The following is a 20,870-nucleotide window of genomic DNA, read 5'->3' as shown; positions in this document are numbered from 1 at the left end:
CCCAGTGAGTGATACCTGATTTAAGTGAAAAGCTGTCTGGCGGGGTTTCCAGCAATGAGCAGACACCACAGTCTCACATTCCGCCAGCGAAACAGTATTCTTTGTTACGTCAGAAATACTGTAACAGCCCATGGAATTATTGTTAACTGTGAGAGTCCTTGCTTTTGCCAATCACCTACTTTAGCTAATCATCTTAGTGAGACAAGACACCATGGTTCCTGTGATGTCCCAGCAACTGTAAGGAGGGAAGCAGCCCTATTCTACATCCGAGGAAAGTGACTTAGAGAAAATGCACAAAAGACACAAGTCCCCTCTGACTTAGGACCTCTGACTTGAAACATGACTTTGGCAGCATAAAGGTTCCACACAGAAAGGGAAGAATGAAAAAGGTAGTTTGAAAACACTCACATAGTTATGGAAGACTTTACAAAGTCACAATGATTACAAATGCCTAAAAGCAAAACGTCTAAGACCAGGCAACTAAAAGGTTTCTGCAGTAAAATAGAGGAGAAAATGATTATCCACAGGATTTGTCCACACAGATTTCCATTGAGATGTAACACTAAGAAGTCCTGATCGGATGTGTGTGTGTGTGTGTGTGTGTGTGTGCTTTCAGTATATTTAATGGAACAGTGTCTGGATTGAGACTCATCATAAGAGACTATCATCCCATTTCAAATATTATCAAATATACTCAAAACTACCCCATATTTACACACCTTAACTCACTTAAATGGAGTGGCCACCTAGAAGGGGGGAGACGCCATCTCATATGCACTGGTACCTTTCGTCTAACGCAACAGAGAGCACCATTACCATCCGGGACACGGTAACCAAAGGCAGCTCTATTAGAACGTAAGGGTGAGCCACCTTCTTCCCCCATCCTGAGCAGGAAGGCAAGGATGCTCTATAAAGCGAAGAGGGGGAGCTGGGTTGAGGATACATAAGACTCTGGGTGAGGAGGGATCTGCCGGGATGGGAGTTAGTGCAGTGATGAGCAAACATAAAGTACAGGGGACTCAGGTCAGACACGGTAATAAGAGTTGTACCTCGAGTCAGTATGCAGACATGTCCTCTCTAGCAGGCATGCCCAACCTGACACTGCCAGGCTGCACGCACCTCACGTCCAGCATTTGTTGGTGCCACGTCATATGGCAATGTCGAAGGCTGACACCCCCATGTCTCTTCATCCCAGCCAGTGAATTTTATTTGATGCTGGATCTGCAATCCCAGATGATGACATTACATCGCTAGACAGAGCTCATGTCCTGTCCCTGGTCAGAGCAATTCCTTAGATATGAAGCTTTGAACTTTAATAGCACTCAAATAAATAAGTAAATTCCACTCTCACACCCTATCAATTCTCCTCTCAGTTTACAAAATATGAACAACTATGAACATAAATTCCCAACACCCAATCTCCTCCAGGTGTGGCTGGCTCCTTCCTACAATGCATCACTATTCTCATCCAACAAAAACGAACCAAGTTGGAGCCACACAAACTCCAAGCTCCCTGTCTTACATTATATATATTTATATAATTTACTCGAGGATTTCTATCTGTCTAGGCACATTCTAATAGTTAGTGAGTTTCAAGTGAACAAAGCTACTGCTGCATTTCACACTGCTGTATTTTTTTTTAAGTTTATGTTTTATGCTATAGGTCACCAGGCTTCAGAAATAAGTGAGCATATCCAGTCTCACTGTGGCTTTCACAAATACATATTACCATAACAGGAAAGAGAAACAACATGCAGAAGTGTCACTTATAAAATGTATATGACGCTCTTCCTCTCGGTCCCACATTGAACTCGAGTTGGAAGAGGTGAGTTCCGTCTCAAATGGAGGGCCATGATTCAAAGGAACCAAGCAGCCGAGGAAGCTGTTTATTGGTAGGCTGAGGTTTAAAACCACAGAGGATAGCTTAAGAGGACATGTTGAGAAGTGGGGCACACCTATAGACTGTGTGGTGATGACAGATCTTTGAACAAAACGTCCCAGAGGCTTTGGCTTTGTGACCTACTCTTGTGTGAAGAGGTGGACGCTGCACTGTGTGCTCGGCCACACAAGGTCGATGGGCGTGTGGTGGAACCAGAGAGAGCTGTTTCTAGAGAGGATTCTCTGGAGCCTGGCGCCCATTTAACGATGAAGAAAATTGTTGGTGGTATTAAAGAGGATACAGAAGAATATAATCTGAGAAACTACTTTGAAAAGTCTGACAAGTTTGAAACCATAGAAGTTATGGAAGACAGGCAGAGTGGGAAAAAGAGGATTTGCTTTTGTAACTCTTGATGATCATGACACAGTTGATAAACTTCTTGTTCAGAAATACCAGACTATTAATGGGCATAATTGTGAAGTGAAAAGGGCCCTTTCTAAACAAGAGATGCAGTAGCTGGGTCACGGAGAGGTCCTGGAGGTGGATCTGGCAACTTTATGGGTCGTGGAGGAAACTTTGGTGGAAGGGGGGGCTGTGGTGGTGGAGGTGGTGGCAGCAGAGGTGCTTATGGACGTGCTGATGGTGGATATAATGAATTTGGAGGTGATGGTGCAGCTTTCATGGTCCTGGTCACAGTAGCAGAGGAGGTTATGGAGTGTGGACCAGGACATGGAAACCAAGGCGTTGGATATGGTGGGGGAGGAGATGACGGTTACAGTGAAGGAGGAAAGTTTGGTGGAGGTAACTATGGTGCTGGTGGGAACTATAATGACTTTGGAAATGATAGTGGACAACAACAATCAAATTATGGACCCAGAAAGGGGGCAGTTTTGGTGGCAGAAGCTCAGGCAGTCCCTACGGCGGTGGCCATGGATCTGGAGGTGGAAGTGGTAGATATGGAAGCAGAAGGTTTTAAAATAAAACAGAAACGGCTACAGTTCTTAGCAGGAGAGCGAGGAGGTGTCAGGAAAGCTGCAGGTCACTCTGAGACAGTCGTCCTAAATGCATTAGAGGAACTGTGAAAATCTGCCACAGGAGCAACGATTATCCACAGTCAGAAAAGTTACTGCAGCTCAAACAGGAAACCCTTCTTGTTCAGGACTGTCACAGCCACAGTTTGCAAAAAGTGTAGCTATTGATGAAAGCAATGTAGTGTCCGTTAGATGTACATTCCTGAGGTCTTATCTGTTGTGGCGTTGTCTTTTTATTTTCATTACATCAGGTATATTGCCCTGTAAATTGTAGTAGTGGTACCAGAAATAAAAAATTAAGGAATTCTGAACTAAAAAAAAAAACAAAAACAAAAACAAAAACAAAATGCATATTACAAGTAACATGAGAGAGAAAATAAAAATTAATGTGTCTTAAGGTTTATATTCTTTTAATTCTGTACATTAAAAACATTGGTAACCAACAGAGATGAAAGCCTCACTGTCCAACTGTGCCTGCCTCACAGTTCAAGATCTACATAGGAGAAGGCAACCAACAGGGGCTGCGGTCCAGAGCTGCGGTAGCACCCAAGGCCCCTGAAGTATCTAGTGTTCAGAAGATGCTTAGTGAATGTTAGCTGGCTGGCTGGGTGGGGGCAGAGATAGGCAGCTTTTTCTTGCTGTTGTTATGAAGACAGAGTTACCCTGTATGTTGCGATAAGAGACAGGGAAACTTCTTCCATAGTGGGTCTGCGATGTGTCTGGAGGTAGCTTCTACAGAGACAGGAAAGATTCAGAACAAACTAAAGGCAAGCTTATTGGAGTCCTGGTATTATCTCAATGTTGCTTAAAAGATAGACTTTGTCTCATGCTTTTTTGTCTGTTTCCTTGGGATAACTTTTAAGATGATATACTGAGAGCAATATAAATCCCACTTATGAATTGCTCATTTATAGAATTTCCCCTTTAATATATAAAACCACCACTAAGGGAGATGAGTGTGCATGCAAGCTCTAAAATCTGGATCTTTAGCGTTTTTATGCCCTCACAGCCTCAGGATACACAGGAGTCAAACACAAAACAAAACTCCTGTATTTAGGAAAAGCACAAAACTCTCCATAGTGAGTGTGTGCAGGGTGTGTGCACATGATGCAAAATTATCCAGCCTACAAGACGAAATGTGGTTCTGCTACATGCTTTAGCATGTTATGAACCAAAATCATAATATACTAAGTGAAATAAGCTAGCCATGAAAGGGGGAAGTGATTCCACATGTTTTAAGTCCCTACTGAAGTCAAATCCAGGTGGATAGGAAACAGAGTGGCAGTTTCCAGAGACTAAGAGATGGTTTTGTAACTTATTTGATAGAGTTTCTGTTTTGCAAGAGGACAGATGTCTGAAAATGTTGGCGGTGATGGTTTCGTGACAATAAGAGTAAAACAGACGTCACTGAACCATCCCTTAGAAGTGGCTGAGAGACTGAGTGTGTGGCGTAAACCTGTAATCCCAGCACAGGAGAAGCTGAGATAGAAGGATCCGGTATTCAGGCTCAGCTCTGAGGGACCCTATTTAAAAACCCAAAGGCAAGGTGTGGGGCACACCTAACTTCATCCAGGGTCACAGAGACACGAGGGCAGCGAGCGCGGAGGCTGCCGAGCCCGCTGAGGACGTCCAGGGGAGCCTGACATCACAACCGGATCACTTCAGAAAACAAAACCGGTCAAGATGGAACATTGTGTGCACCTTCACAATTAAAAAATAAATGCTGCCTTAAAGTATCTTGTAATATAATCATCAGGCTGAGCAATGGGCAGCGGGAGGGGCCTCACGCAGTTTCCAGAAGTCACACAGTAAAATCGAGTACAAGGTAGAGGGGAAGTGAAGACAGCACACAGCAGCCATTTTCTAATGCATCTGCAAAGAATGCCAGGGGAACACATGATGGTTGCTTAGGAGATAAGAGGGAGTTTGAGGAACTCTTTTGCTTCTGTAAGACAGGGGCAGGTGGGAGGAGGAAATGGTGAAATAAAAAATGAGAAATCTAAGAAGACCAAAGGAAGTGAGGCAGGCCCAATGCTGGCTGGAAGCCTCCAAAGTTGACCCAAGCACATGGAGAAACCTGAGCACATTGGAACTGAGAGATGAGTTGGTATTGTGTTAATCCAGAAAACAACTGGAGAGAAAGATAAAACAAAACAAAACATGGGAATAATTTGTTAAATACCCAGAAACCAGTCAATTAGCAAACCAAGATAGAAACACAGCTGTCCAAAATCTGTCTGGAGGGTACTGATAAACTGGAGAAAGGTCAGAAGTGCCTATGCACCACTAAAGGTTGGTGCAGACTGGACACAATCACATCCCATCTACCACTAGAACAGGGCATGCATGTCCCACAGAGGAGGCTAGCATCCTTTCAACGACTCTCTGCTCATCTGTGGCTACATTGACGCACAGGGCAAGGCTCTGTGGACACTCAAGTGCAGCCACTACAGAAGGCACAAAGGTGTGCTTTACTCTAAGATAAATGTCCAGTTTTTCAGAAACAAAACAAAACAGCCTTAGCTAGTTAAAACCACATGGATCAAAACTGTAAAATGTATCCAAACAGAGAGCACTATAGCTATGATTACTACAGCTTCACACAAAAGGTCACGGCTAGACGTGGGAACAATCCATCCTGCGGCTGGCTGGGATCCTCTCCCTCTTCACACACCCTTTCATGCTGTTTACCCTGGGTCAGGCCTTGACAATTTGTAACCCTTAGCAAATCTACATCAGCTCCATCTTATATAAGCACAAGATAGAGCCGGCCTCCAGAAGCTGGTAAAAATCTGTGCTGCTCAATGCTCAAGCATTTGGCCAGCTGTCAACATTTCAGAGGGCACTTAAATAGATGTTTTGGTTTGAGACCTAACGCAGCATTTCCCGCTTGTCAACATGAATAGCCCAGGCAAAAAAGCAAAGTACTTTTCCCTTAGTACCAGTCAGATGTTACACTCAGTTGCTGAACCAATCTCACCTACAGGGGCTGTGGAGACCGGAAGAATTGGTAAGTAGGAAAATTCCATCCAGTTCAGCGTACAGTAAAATACTATCTGTAATTCCAAAGTATGATGGCTTTCTCTACTTCCAGTCTCTGAAACTGTTCTTATGTGATGAATGGAACACTAGATTTATAGGTGAGATTGCACATTTCCTATGTTCAATAAGGTAATGAAGCATGATTTTCTTCTGTGGGCTCACGCACTCGGAATTGGGAATTCCTCTTTTAAGCAAGCTGTAAAGCTAGTGCAGGACAGCAATGTGCATTAGCAGAGATGGGGTTAAAAGGAGTCATCTGAAACCGTAAAGTGGACAAGTACAGCTGGGTTATGACGCAATCCTCAGAGCAAAGCAGTCCAGTAACTAAAATGCTCAGGAGAGAAAACAAATGCAGAGCGTGAAGGCCCATCAGAGCGGAAGCCAGATGTGAGGGACTTCATGTGAGGCCGTCCTTGTAGTCCTCTCCAGAACACCAATGCCTAAGCTACTGACGCGGCCATAATGGTGAGTCACACTTTAATTTCAGAAGAAATAGGAGTTAAGTTGGCTTGATAGTGCTTGTGTCTTAGGGCTTAAAATTTCATTTCCTTGATTCTTAAGTTCCGATTTCTTCCTCTAAGACTTAACAAACATGTAAAGAGTGGTTTTAGTTTCAATTCGTGAGCGGCAAGGATGAGGGATGTACTATTGAGAGTCAATATATAGTTTCCTTTCCATAAACTGTAAAGTAACTTAAATGAAACCCAATGTTTTTCTAACATAAAATATGCTTGTGGTAAACTCTAGTTTATTTATTCACCCACATAAAGACTGATAGGTAAAAAAGCCCCGTTTGATGGGGAAATTGTAAACTTGCAACTGTATGGAGAGATTTCGAGACTGGTGCTGAAGAAAGTTTAAAAGTGGTAAATTCAGCATTTACTATATGCTGACAACTTTAAAATATTAGGTAATCACAAGAACTTATCATGGGGGTATAAAAATACCTGCAATTTGATCAATCCTTCTAATAACAAGGGGAGACGTCTCTCTGCCTTTAGCTCAAATCATACGTACAAGAGCAAAGGACACAGTATTGCGCATGATTTTATACGACAGGGAGGGTTCTAGGTAACATCCATGCACCAAGCTCGCTGCCCTCCACCTTGAAGACTTCACACATATGCTGGCAGATCACTGGATGCCCCGAACAGCTGGGTGACACTGGGAAAATCTCTTTATAGCTCCCTCCGTCTTACCAATCTGAAAATGAGTTCAGCAAGTGTCAGGGACAAGGTGATTTGTCTAATTGAAGGGCAAGGCTAATACTCAGAGGAACCAACCATCTGGCTGCAAATCTACTTCCTTGTCTCTAGTATACAATAACTGTGTCTAATAAAAACTGTAATTTATGCATGAGCAGAAGAGAAATCAAGACTGTGCAGAACTGGTGAGCCCTTTAGCTGGATGTTGACATAACATGGCCAGTAATCCCATTATATAAAATAGTCAATATTATTGGAGTCAAAAAAGAAAAAAAGGAAGCAAGCTTTGAAGATAAATAGCTAGATCTTGATATATTGACTTCCTGAATAACATCATTTGTTTGGGTTCTTAGCATTTTAACCGGTTTCACTATGGTCCTAGTGCCTATGAAAAAAAACTCTAAGGTTTATGTATCTGGCCCATAGCAGCTGTTCAGTAAAAATGGAATTCCTTTCCCATCATCTGCACTAAGTCAGTGATAGTTACCACTGCTGAGAGTAAAATCAACACAAAATCACTCAGCCTGTATCTAAAACTGAGAGTTACAGTCACTTGTGAAACTAGGGAGAAAAGATACCTTATGTGCCAACTTCCAACCCTGTTACCTCTTACAGAAAATGATTCATTGTATCACAGGACCACCAACTCTGGACCAGATCCACAGAGCACAGCCTGCCCTGTGTGAGCCCATGCGGGCCTCCAGGCCTGGAGAAGGCAGCTGTGCAGAGCAGGACTTGGGGTCTCGGGACGTTCTAGCTCTCTAACTGCGCTGAAATGCTGGTGACTTCTAAACAGTCCTAAGTACTTTCTTGCTCTTTCTGAGGAGTAGCCTAACAGCCAGGGATTAAGTAAGTGGCCTTTGAACTGCTGGGCTCTAACTTTCAGCCTGTGAGTCAAAAGTCAGGAAGAAAAAGGGACACTTAGAAAAGCGATTATGATGTTTATTATTAAGTTGTAAAATTTCCCATGAAAGCTATCTAAGGGATAAGATCCTAAGCAGGAAAAGGAGAAATTCTTCTAAGTGGGGAAAGGGAAAAAGTTCCTCCTATCTTTGTAGGGAAAGGGAAAATATATCTCTATCTCTCTTCTCTTTGTCCTCAGTACTTACATGTCTTTCAGAATACATGATCACATGTTAAAAAGTTCATCATAAGTTTAGAAAAAAATCAAATCAAGTTTACAGCAGAGAATGTACACATGCAGATCCATTATGAGTAATTATCTGGCTAAACATCCATCACCTGTCTGAGCTCCACAGGTTCACTGAAGGTTTAAAACCATAACTAAGTTATTAGTAAAGTTTTGTATAGATAAACCCAGTCAATATTTTATCCGCTGTCCTAGCACCTATAATAAACCGTTAGTTCCCTGTTTATAACCTGTTAATTATTTTACAACCTCTTGATTTGTGATCTGAGTAGGAGAAAATCTGGTTACCATCTAAAGCAATTAACACTTGGAAGATTGGCAGAGTTCCCACTGCAGTTTTGACTATCAGAAAAGGACTTAATAGTAGTCCTACTATAAAAGAGCTTAATAATCACTAACTTTAGGAATTCCTACAGGATCATTATTAAGACTTAAGTTATCTATTTGTCTATATAGCATCACTACAAGACAATACATCTTCGTAGATCTGCAGAGATCTGCTCCAAAGAGGTGTGCTATATTACTTAATGATTGTTATATATGTTTAATAATAACAGGAAAAGCATATTAATAGCAGGAATCTTTCCTAAAGTGAATTCCTTTCGGCCTTGCTTAATAAGGGCGAATCTGTCGCAGACTATACAATAATTCAAAGCAGGTCATCTCAGGAAGATCACCTGCTGGTTATTAACTTGTTCCATTATGGCTGCTGACAACCACACAACCCAGCCATTCCTTACCAGCCTTATAGACGTGTGTGTGTGTGTGTGTGTGTGTGTGTGTGTGTGTGTGTGTGTGTGTGTGTGTGTGTCTCCTGTGGTTTAATTACTTCATCAGTCTAATGTTCCCTTTTGGTATTTATATTGCTCAATATACACTGATCGAAAGCTAAAGTATTAAAACTAACAAACTAAATTTTAAATTTTCTTATTAGAAAACAGTTAAATATTCTTTAGCCAGAGTGCTCAAACTTTTTTCCTTAGGATCACTTTTCACTCTTAAAGATCATGGAAGCCTCTTAAAGAGCTTGTGTTCATACGCCCATCCACATTGCTATTTGGTAAACTGATGCTGTGAGAAGTTCTAAGATATTAATTTGAATGCAATTTAAATGAGCTTGAAATATTAACCTAAATAGCATGAGTTCCAAAAGAGCTTATATAGGAAAGCGGCAGTGCTGTACTTCTGCACATCTAATACCTGGTCCACAAAACACAGGCAGTTCTCAGAGCCATGGACCAATATATGCTACTCCAGAATTCTGTCTTGGATAAAGAATGGCAAAGATCTAATCTCATGCAAATAACCAGATGACAGGGCACGCCATGGCACAGGCTGCAGTAAGAGTGGGCACCTCCTCTCCTACTAAGGCTAGACAGTGCAGCCCAGTTGTACCTGGAGGGGAGTTGGTAAGGAAAGAAGAGGGATTACACGGGGGGGGGGGGGGGGGGAGCATGAGGGAGAGAGTACTGGAATTGAGTGGAATTGAGGGATCTCTAGAACAAGTTAGAGACCTAGTGCCATGAAAACTGATGAGAGTCGATGAGGGTGACCCTAAGACTCTTAGCAGTGGTACTGGGACACCAACCCAGGTGCAATCCCTTCAACCTATAATTTGTCCTGCCTGCCAGAAATGCAGGGGTGAAGGTGGCACAGAATTTGTAGGAGTTACCAACCAATGACTGTTCTAGCTTGAGAGAGTGCCAGACACAGAGACTTAGGATAAAAAATAATAATTTCTAATGATGTTCTGCTATACTGCCCAGCCCACAGTCATTAGAGACGCTTTACGCAGCAAGTGACAGAAGTAGATACAGAGATCCACACCCAAACTTTAGGGTGGAGCCTGGGGAATTCTGCAGAACAAGGGAAGGAAGTATTGTAGGAACCAGCTGGGTCAAGGACACAAGAAAACCCACATGCAATTAACCTGGGCTCACAGGAACTTACAGTCACAGGACTGTAACTGCTCAGAGTCTGAACAGACAACCAAAGGCGGTTTCTTGCAGGACAGCAATATGGTACTAAACTTCCACACACAACTTGTGTTCTGATGCACTGAAGTCCTTCTGTCTTAGTAGTTAATATATCATTTACACATATTTAACTGGCTCATCATTTGAAGAATATTCATTTGCATAGACCTTTTTAACCATAAATGTTCATTTTACCATGTTAAAAGCAGGGTAAGTTGTAATTCATGGCATTAAATCATAATTTTGCATAATGCTGTTCTCTGAAAGAAACTGACTAAAGGAAATATGGTAAGAGCACACAACTCAGATGCACGAATCACAGCCACATCTACACCAGGGATAATGTGTAGGAGGGCAGAGTCCAGTCCTTATGCCAACAATCAGAAGTTCAAAGTGCTATCAAATTTGAAACTCAGCATTCAAATTTCCAGCTTAGCCACACATTCAAAAAACTTAAACATATTGAAATCTGAAACACTTCTGGTCCCAAGCATTTGGGGCAAGAGGGGTTCAAACTGTACACATAAAATAAGATTTTATCTATTTACACATATGTATGTGTCAAAATGATGATACAGAAATCACAAACGGTACAGTGTGAGGACTTCCGACCACAGCCCTGCTTGCTGTGTTGCTATGACTGAAGGAGATAAAAACTGATAATAAAGTGAATTCTTAAAAGCCACCTGTGCTTGACCACTGGGATCTATCAAAGCATGAGCAATAGGAATTCCAGTCTGTGACCAAAGGTGTCTACATAAGTTCTTACTTACGATGCGACAATTTACAAAGGCACATTTTAAAATTGCATCGTTTGACAGTTCAGGGCTTAACTTGCCTAGAAGTATGTGAACAAATTCATCCAAAAGTCAGTGAGCCCTGAGCTGCTGCTGCTTGTCAGCACAAGTCTGAGCCTTCCTACAGCAGAGGGCAGCCAATAACCTTGCAGTCAGTGCGCTGCCTTCAGGATGACGTCACTGACACAGTGGGGACAGGTGGAGATACTATTCCATGTTAAGGGTGTATTAATCTTATGCTATGTATAAATGTTTTGCTTACATGTATGTGAGCCTTCTGTGTGCTGGTGCCCTCTGACATCAGAAGAAAGAGTTGAATCCCATGAAACTGGAATTTTTGATGGCTGTGACACTGCCCGTCAGCTCTGTCCTCCTCTGGAGAGGTACCTGAGTCACACCTAAAGGAAATGCAGAGGTCTGCCAATCTTGTCATGAAGCTGGTGGCCACGTGAAGATGACTGAATCGACTAATCAAGGAAAGAGTGTGTGAGAAACACACACAAAATCTCAACAAGGGATGGAGAAACAAAGGAACTCAGAGTGGCTTTGCCCAACATGTTTACTAAAGCCAGTGGCACATAGGAGATCTGAAGTAACGTTAGCAACGTAGATAGAAAAGAAACTACTCTCAGTGCCACCACTGCAGGGAGACACTACACTCCTCTTTCTTCCAAGAGTTGAACTCTAAGTCCCAGGAGTTAGAATTTGTGAAATTACCTATGACAGAAAGTGGCTATATAAACTCTGTATTGGGGCTGGAGAGGTGGCTTATTGGTAAAAAGTACTGGCTATTGTCCAAGAGAGGGCTGAGGCAGCTTCCCGCCTCCAGTTCCTTAGATCTGACATCCTCTTCAGGGACACACACATGACGTTCAGATGTGTGCAAGAAAAACACCCACACACATACATCTTTAATGTCTTTTAAAGAGAGAATTCTATGGTTTCAGACTGGGAACCTAGTTCACCAAGTAAAAGTACCTGCTGCCAAGCCTGAAATCTGAGTTCTGTCTGCTGGAGGCAACGAAAGGGCGGTGATTTCAGCACATTGTCCTCCGACCTCCTTGGGGACACAGTGATATGAGAGTCAGCACACACACACATACACACACATACCCACACACATACACACATACACACATACACACACATACATGTACAAACACACCCGTACACATACAAACACACACATACAAACATACACACATACATTTACACACACATACACATACAAACACACACACATACATACATACATACACACAAACACACACACATACAAACACACATACATACATACATACATACATACATACATACAAACACACACATACATCTACACACATACACATAAAAGCACACACACATACACACAAACACATACACACACACATACACACACAATTTTTGGATCTATAAATTTTCTATTATGAGTTATGGAGTATAAAAGATTTCATATCTTGAGAGAAAGTAGCACCTAGGCAAAGCAAGATACTGGCAATGTGAAAGAAAACCAGAATGCAGTAAGTACAAGCAGCCCTTACTACAAACATACCCAACACACACACACACACACACACACACACACACACACACACACACACACATACATACATACTACACACATATATACACACAGGCAGGTCTATACATGTATATACATGCCGAGAAAAGGGTCCAAGGAAATCGTAAGTGTGAAACACTTTTCAGCCATTGCTACCAAAGAGGGCTTATTATTATCAGTATTAACTCACTCTTCCCCAAACCCCCCCACACTCTCTCTCTCACACACACAATGTCTCTCTCTGTCTCTCTCTCTCTCTCACACACACACACACTGTCTGTTTCTCTCTTTCTCTCTCTCTCTCACACACATTCTCTGTCTCTTTCTCACACGCACTCTCTCTCTCTCTCTCTCTCTCTCACACACACACACACACACACACACGTTATCTATCACACAGCACTGAACAGCATTTGTGGTTGCTGTGGAGCACAGCAAGAATGAAGACTGTTTTCTAAGATACGTAAGTGACCCTATGAAAGTCTACTGTAAAGATGGATTATCAATAGCAATTTCAAATGGAATGTTGGGGAAAGACACTGATACAACAGTGAATCCCTGTCTGTAGGTCAAGACCTAGGAAAAGGTCAAGTGTAGAGCATCTGAGCGCACCCTGAGCATCAGCTCTCAAAGCTCCACACTTAATTCCAGCAATGCTGAGAGGGGTACGGCTGCCCGCTAATCGCACGGCATACGTAGTGAAGCATTCACCTAGGGACTGCTGAATTCACAAGCTAGTGTGGTAATGCAATCCATTAGAATCAGAAGTCACCGATCTCACCTCACCCCACAACAGGGTTCAGTACTCAGAGCCGGGAGAAAGCACACACAGGGGTTAAACATCTCAGGAACCAACCGTGTCTGGGCAGTGTTTCCTGTCCTCACTGTCATTCCTGGGCTCTCTAATCCTGACTCTTAAACAAGCATGCAGTCCGTGGTTGCTATGTAGCTGAGGTAAAAGCTACTGCTTTCTCAGAAATAGAAATCTGTTTTCTGCCGTACAACCAAAAGCTATCTACCAGTGGAAGGTCTGAGTGCAACTCCATGAGAAAACAAACACCAGCTCTTCAGTGCCAAAGGAGGTCAGAGATCCATTTCCTTGAATAGCTCTGGAGAATAGGGCCCTGATTCCAAAACAACACTTTTAGGAGGGGAAAAACAAAACAAGAGAAGAGCCCAGGATGCTTGGCCTCCAAGTTCTAGAGAGAGTAAGCAGATGTAAGAACTCTGAGGGCAGCCTCATCAAAGACCCGGGTAGCACTGTTGAATAAGATCACAAAGTTGTGATTTCACCCTTAGTCCTGCAGGCTACCATCCAGTAACAAAAATGGATGAGCCAATCCTCCCAGCACACACACCTGCGAGGGGGAGGGGAACACTGACCTACACACCCAGGTAAGTGCAGACCACTGCACACATGGTCTCTGGTGCTTCCTGCCCTTCCTGTATCTCAGCACAAAAGATGTGAGCCGAAATAAATACGCAGAAGCAAGAGGAGCTGAGAGGCTGAGACAAAGCATCCCAGACGCTCTGCTTACTCTGTCCTCCGCTTACGCACACTCAGCTCTGACGATGTTCCCACTGGTGTCTGATGCTTACAGAAACAGGAACCCTATGAGCTAGTGTGCTCGCAAGCTAGAGATCCAGCAGCTGATAGACAGAGGCACTTGGCACTTATGACAACATCAGAACTATCGAGAGCTTGAGCCACACCTCTAACTAAAAGCCACCGCATCTGACTTGATGTTTAATGATCTTTAGTGATTATTTTGTATTCTCTCTCTCTCTCTCTCTCTCTCTCTCTCTCTCTCTCTCTCACACACACACACACACACACACACACACACAATTACTGCCATGTCTGGAGACAACCAGAGGATAGTACTGCCATCTAGTGGACAGAGGCCAGAGCTACTGCTGTCTATGTAACTGTAAAACAGGCAACAAAGAACTGGACTCCCCTAAAATGTTGAGTGCACAGCTAAGAAACACCGGACTGGTTCAGTAGTAGGCTAGACTTTACCACAGCACCACCAAGGCTATGCAGATATGATGCGGCGTGGGGACGCTAGCAACGTGCCATTTTATAGGCTCCAGGACAGCGTTTTTCAACCGAACGCTGCAACCCTTTAATGAAGTTCCTCATGTTGCGGTGACCCCCAACCATAAAATTGTTTCATTTCTACTTCATACCTTTAGGACTGTTACTGCTATGAATCATAATGTAAATATCTGACATTCGGAGGTTTTGATACGGCTGCTCTTGGGCTTCGTGTTTGGAGGGTACAAGTCGCTCCATCAGCACACTCTGCCCTCCTCCGCTAGGACCCTCCATGGTCTGCAGCACACTCTGCCCTCCTCCGCTAGGACCCTCCATGGTCTGCAGCACACTCTGCCCTCCTCCGCTAGGACCCTCCATGGTCTGCAGCACACTCTGCCCTCCTCCGCTAGGACCCTCCATGGTCTGCAGCACACTCTGCCCTCCTCCGCTAGGACCCTCCATGGTCTGCAGCACACTCTGCCCTCCTCCGCTAGGACCCTCCATGGTCTGCAGCACACATCACAAGATGCTGAACAGCAAAAGTTCTCAGATAGGCCGGATGTGACGGACTTTCGTGTTCTTGCAAGTTCCACTAACTGGGTTTGGGGAAGTGGCTTGAATCTCATACAGCACTGGGTCTGGACACTGTCAGCTTATCGTACATGTTAATGAACTTCCTTCCCTAGTCTCGCACATCATCGAAGGTTCACTGACTGTCTTCCTGAGTTCTGATGTCTAAATTATAACATAGTCAAGGCCGACCCAAGTTTATGCTTAGCAGAAGAGTTCTTAGGGTCTGCAATTCAGCCTCAGAGCATACAAGAATTTCTCAAGTGAGAGCTACGTTACACAGTTGCCCGTGGCAAGAGACCAGACATTTGTCAGGTTACAAGTTGCGTTGGTGCATATAGATCACAGCTTGGAGGGACACAGTGACCAAGAACTAGAGAAGCCAAGTTAGACTATCTGGGACCCCCATCTACCAACAGAGGAAAACAGAAAAAGGTCAGAAGCAGCAGCCACTAGGCTTCTGCTTGCTAGGACACTCCTAATTTATGCAGGATGCTGAGTCTCTCCTGCAGCAGAGTCTGAGACACCAGCATGTTAAGATTAGAGCTGAATCAAAATCAAAGTTAAAAGGGCATCAGTTACAGACATTTTTAAAGACTGGCCATTAACCCAGAGGATCACTAGAGAACTGGAGGGCTTTAAAACACAAACACACAGCAGCCAATGAGTTCCTCCAAAAGAAAGGCCAATTCTTAAAAGGATCTAAGAAGCTGAAGGGCCCACTGAATTTGAGCACAAGTGGACACACACGCGCAGATGCCCTGTATAATCTCTCTGGAGCTAAAGGTTTAAGTTTAAATACTATCTGGACACGAATACACTACCCTACCTGTCTCGGTAACTCAACCACTGCAAACACCCGCTCTTCCTCCGGGTCCAAGGCTTTACTGAAGGTTTCAGTAACCAGTGTCCCCACTATCCTGCCGTCTCTCATATCTCCCAGCCTGTTGCCATGCATCTGTCACAATGCCTCCATCTCTTTCCTCACCGTGTCAGGCCACTTCACATGCCAGTCTTTGTTATCACACGCCCAGGAAGGCTGCCCCGTCACCCTCTTTCCTGAGGCTACTACATAGGTTCCTCCTCCTTCAGTGGGGCCCCTAATACCCTAGAGGGACACTCTAGTCAGCCATCCAGCTTAGAAGCTCCCTGAGAGTTCTCGGAGACTAATGGTTTTGACAGTGCCCAGCAAGAATGGATGATATTGGGATCTTCGCAAAGTAAGGACTGAATATATACAAGCTGAGTATGGGAGCATGGTCTTTCAATAACAAAAACACCAAACAATGCAGAATCGGAAAATAAGCCAACTGAGGCAAACATACGAAACTTAGAATTTAGATCCTCAGTGGTCTCTGAGATGTGTGCCAACAAACCCTGAATACTCTCAGCATTTAAAGAAAAAACAAATAAAGGGATTCCTTCTGGGCATAGATGACAGCAAGCTTCCTGGTGGCTGAGCTAGAGAAGACATAAGGAGGCCAAGTAGAAGACTTTCTGGGAATCAAGAGAAGGTGACAAAGTTTATCACATGCCACATTCCATTGACTGTCTGGGCCTTAGAAGCAAAGACCATAGTTTAGGAGTCATAATGCTGGGCAACATTGAAAGTAAGGAGGTAACATTGTAAGTAAGAAGGTAACATTATAAGTAAGGAGGTAACATTGTAAGTAAGGCAGTGACATTGTAAGTAAGGCAGTGACATTGTGGGTAAGGAGGTAACACTGTAAGTAATGCAGTAACACTGTAGGTAAGGAGGTAACATTGTAAATAAGGAAGTAACATTGTAGGTAAGGAGGTAACACTGTAAGCAAAGCAGTGACATTGTAAGTAAGGAAGTAACATTGTGGGTAAGGAGGTAACACTGTAAGTAATGCAGTAACACTGTAGGTAAGGAGGTAACATTGTAAAGCAGTGACATTGTAAGTAAGAACAGAGGTCAAGGTGGGCATTCCTTGAGAAAGGTTAGAAAACTAAGGGCCAACCTGGTAGGTATATAATATAATCAACTAATACAAACTATTTTAAAATAAGCTGAAAACATAAAATTCCCTGGAAACCACATGGAATAATGATTCCAAAGGTGGGAAGCACACTGCTTAAAGAGAATCCATGGAAGTCAAAAAACATTCTTTGGAAAATTTAGAACCATTTTCATCTATACTATTGTGAGCATTTATTATTTTCTACTAAAGTAAGATTCAAAAGACTAGAGTCATGGCTCCGTACTTAAGAACAATTGCTGCTATTTGCAAGGGACTAGAGTTTAGCCCCAAACATTAGGCAGCTAACAAACACGTGTGCCTCCAGTGCCAAGAACCACACATCCTTTTCTGGCTTCAAAAAGCTCACACACGTACACTTATACAGACCAATAATTATAGTATTAAAACTTTTAAAATTAATCAGGTGAAAGACAAATACTTATCACAGGTACTTCTGATTAGAACATTTCCATGTCTGTCTGGAGGAGAGAAAGGTGGGAAGAAGTGTCAGGTTTGTTCCTGTGTCAAGATGAACAAAGGACAGGAGGAGAAGGCCTATCACATGAAGGTCTGGATACGGTAGGATGCAAAAGCAAGCCATCACCTTTGGGCTACACCTATACGATACATATGAGATGTGAACTGATTTTATCAGCTAGAAAGATTGTTCAGTCAATAAAGCCCTTGCTGTGCCGGGGTGGGGGTGCTATGTTCAATCCCAGAATCCAGGTAAGAAAGGAATGGTGCATACCAATGATCCCAGCGCTAGAGACTGAAGGAAATGGACATTCACCCTACCCCTCCCAGCAACATTAACAGGAGACACCATCTCAAAAGACCCAAAAAAGTGTCTATCTCCTGAAGAACATGGTAACCCCCAAATCTGATCTATGGCTTCTTATGCATGCACATGTGCACATACATCCAGATATACCAAACTCAAATATTTCTGGTTCTACACATTCTAGAAAAGGGACATTTAACCTGTGTTACATTTGATTCTGAATTTAATACATGTAAGAAAATGTTGTATTTTACTAGCCCTGCCCAAAGTGGATAATGTGTGAATCTCAAGCACAGCACTCTAACTCAGCATGTGCTACGTGCTACCATGGATCACATAAAACCTTCCTACACAAAGACTCATTCTCTTCATTAAAGCAACCTCAAGATCTTTCAGGAATGCTCCAGTGAATGAAGGTGAGCAATATCTCTTGTTGTCAAGCAGACTTTGTACCTACAGTGTAAGACATGGCAAAGTTGGATCAATATATAAACTAGGTTTTTAAATGGTATATTGTGCCTTATAGAGAAAATGTGTATGTTTCACATCCTTCACAATTCACTGAATATTTCTGTATACTTTAACAAATAAGTATGCATGCGACTGAGAGATTCCTAGACCACTCACGCTGGACTCCAGCCGTGGAACCTATGTTCTCAATACAGCAGGACCCATGGGCTAGGTCACAGCTTGAGAAACAAGTGAGAGGTTACATCAAGTAAAATAAAATTCAACTATTCCTTTTGCTAAACCTAACCTATTCCTATAAGATAGTGCACAAAACCCACACAGCTGTCTCCCCTGTGAACTGGTAAACCTGGGGGCAGCGCTGTGCCCCTGTGGCAGTTTCTGGGAACAAATGTCACAGACTTGCAGCAATCGGAAGATGGTGTAAGTCAAGAGTGAAGCTGCACAGTCGGCATGGCAACAGAGGAAAGACTTGGCTGGTGTATCTGTTTCTTCTATCCCGTCTAGTGTCTGGAATTCTCTCTTCCAAATCCTGGATTTTGTTGATGAAACTTCCCTCTGTGATTCCTGAACATGGAGAAAGAGAGACAAAAACCCCAGGGGAGAGGGAGCAAATGGTTCACAGTCTTGAGGGGTTTCACCACATTTATGTTCCTCTACTTTAATAGATGCCAGTCACTTGAAGGCCACAAATTGTGCTTTAAGTAAGTAGCCTACCTTTCTCTACAGATCTTTGTCTCCAGGAGTGAGAAGATGGACAACTCAACAACCACAGAATCTCCAACACAGGAGCCCTGCTCCTGGAACACCCTGATCACACGGAAGATCATTCCTGTGCTGTACTGTGTGGTCTTCGTCACAGGGCTCCTCCTCAATGGACTCTCAGGATGGATATTCTTTTATGTGCCCAGCTCGAAGAGTTTTATCATCTATCTCAAGAACATAGTTGTGGCTGACTTTCTCATGGGCCTGACTTTCCCTTTCAAAGTCCTGGGTGACTCAGGCCTCGGTCCCTGGCAGGTGAATGTGTTTGTATGCAGGGTCACTGCCGTGATCTTCTATGTTAATATGTACGTCAGCATCGTGTTCTTTGGGCTGATCAGCTTTGACAGGTACTATAAAATTGTGAAGCCCCTTTTGACGTCTGTTGTGCAGTCAGTGAACTGCAGCAAGCTGCTGTCTGTGCTGGTGTGGATGCTTATGCTCCTCCTCGCTGTCCCCAACATTATTCTGACAAATCAGAGTGTCAAGGAGGTCACAAAAGTCCAGTGCATGGAGCTCAAAAACGAGCTGGGGCGGAAGTGGCACAAGGCGTCTAACTATATCTTTGTGAGCATCTTCTGGGTCGTGTTTCTCCTGTTAATCATCTTCTACACGGCCATAACGAGGAAGATCTTCAAGTCTCACCTCAAGTCCAGAAAGAATTCCATCTCTGTCAAAAGGAAGTCTAGCCGCAATATATTCAGCATTGTGTTGGTATTTGTTGTCTGTTTTGTACCTTACCACATTGCCAGAATCCCCTACACAAAGAGTCAGACAGAAGGCCATTACAGCTGCCAGGCAAAGGAGACCCTGCTCTATGCCAAGGAATTTACTCTGCTCCTCTCTGCTGCAAATGTGTGCCTGGACCCCATCATCTATTTCTTCTTATGCCAGCCATTTAGAGAAGTCTTAAATAAGAAGTTACACATGTCATTAAAAGTCCAGAATGACCTAGAGACGTCCAAAACCAAAAGGGGAAATACAACTCACGAAAGCACAGATACTTTGTAAATTCCCACCCCTTTCAAGCACTGTTGCTCTTGTTACACAATAATTAAAATGTGTGAATAAAAAGCAGGCTTATAGCAATAAGTACCTTAGCTAGCTATCTTATCCAATAATATGAATAAAGTCCAAAAAGTATAATAAAAATAAAACATATGTTTTCATGTAAAATGAAAGTCTAAAGCACGTCCCAGTGTTTAGAAATGAAATGAATGGAGAAGTGGCATAAGTCCCAGTCTATGGGTTACCAAAACCCAACTCCTCCTTTTCCATTAACTGACTTCTTAGAAGACATCCAGCCTTTGAGGTGTCCCTCCTAAGTATGATATGTAATCATACTCACATATTACTTACAGCTAAGTAATGCTCATATCTACTTCAGGCTTTGTACTGTGTATGTGCCAATAAACAAGTTGTCTGCAAAACTATCAAGAGTTTTGTCTTATTAATAATCAACATGTGAAGATCACCCCCAGAGTTTCCGCACATCTGCGTGTGGGTCTCTACAGTATGCTTTGTCACACACCGCAGTACAAGAAAGGTGGTTACACAGAAAGCGCAAACATCCGCTTGTCTGACTTTCCCGAATGAGTACTCTTCTGCTCCAAGTCCTG

At 43.1% G+C, this 20,870-nt stretch overlaps 2 protein-coding genes across 5 annotated transcripts in view; one reads left to right on the top strand and one right to left on the bottom strand.

The window, feature by feature from the left end:
* The window catches only part of P2RY14 (purinergic receptor P2Y14), a 31,388-nt gene extending 10,720 nt beyond the window's left edge, over positions 1 to 20,668 (top strand). Inside the window, exons 1-2 of one of the 2 annotated variants that reach the window (XM_080929631.1) lie at positions 6,282 to 6,417; positions 19,219 to 20,668. In XM_080929631.1, the coding sequence (XP_080785757.1) occupies positions 6,415 to 6,417; positions 19,219 to 20,262 (1,047 nt within the window). In that variant the 5' untranslated portion in view covers positions 6,282 to 6,414 and the 3' untranslated portion in view covers positions 20,263 to 20,668. Of the gene's footprint in view, positions 1 to 6,281; positions 6,418 to 19,218 lie in introns of those variants that run through there. The other variant, XM_080929632.1, reaches the window with a different exon arrangement.
* MED12L (mediator complex subunit 12L) overlaps positions 1 to 20,870 on the bottom strand; it is a 303,185-nt gene that overhangs the window by 177,123 nt on the left and 105,192 nt on the right. The gene's annotated exons all lie outside the window — the stretch shown is intronic.

The sequence above is a fragment of the Micromys minutus genome (genome assembly GCF_963924665.1).
Source record: "Micromys minutus genome assembly, chromosome: 15".
In the NCBI taxonomy this organism is placed as follows: domain Eukaryota; kingdom Metazoa; phylum Chordata; class Mammalia; order Rodentia; family Muridae; genus Micromys; species Micromys minutus.
This window is presented reverse-complemented; position numbering and strand designations above follow the sequence as displayed.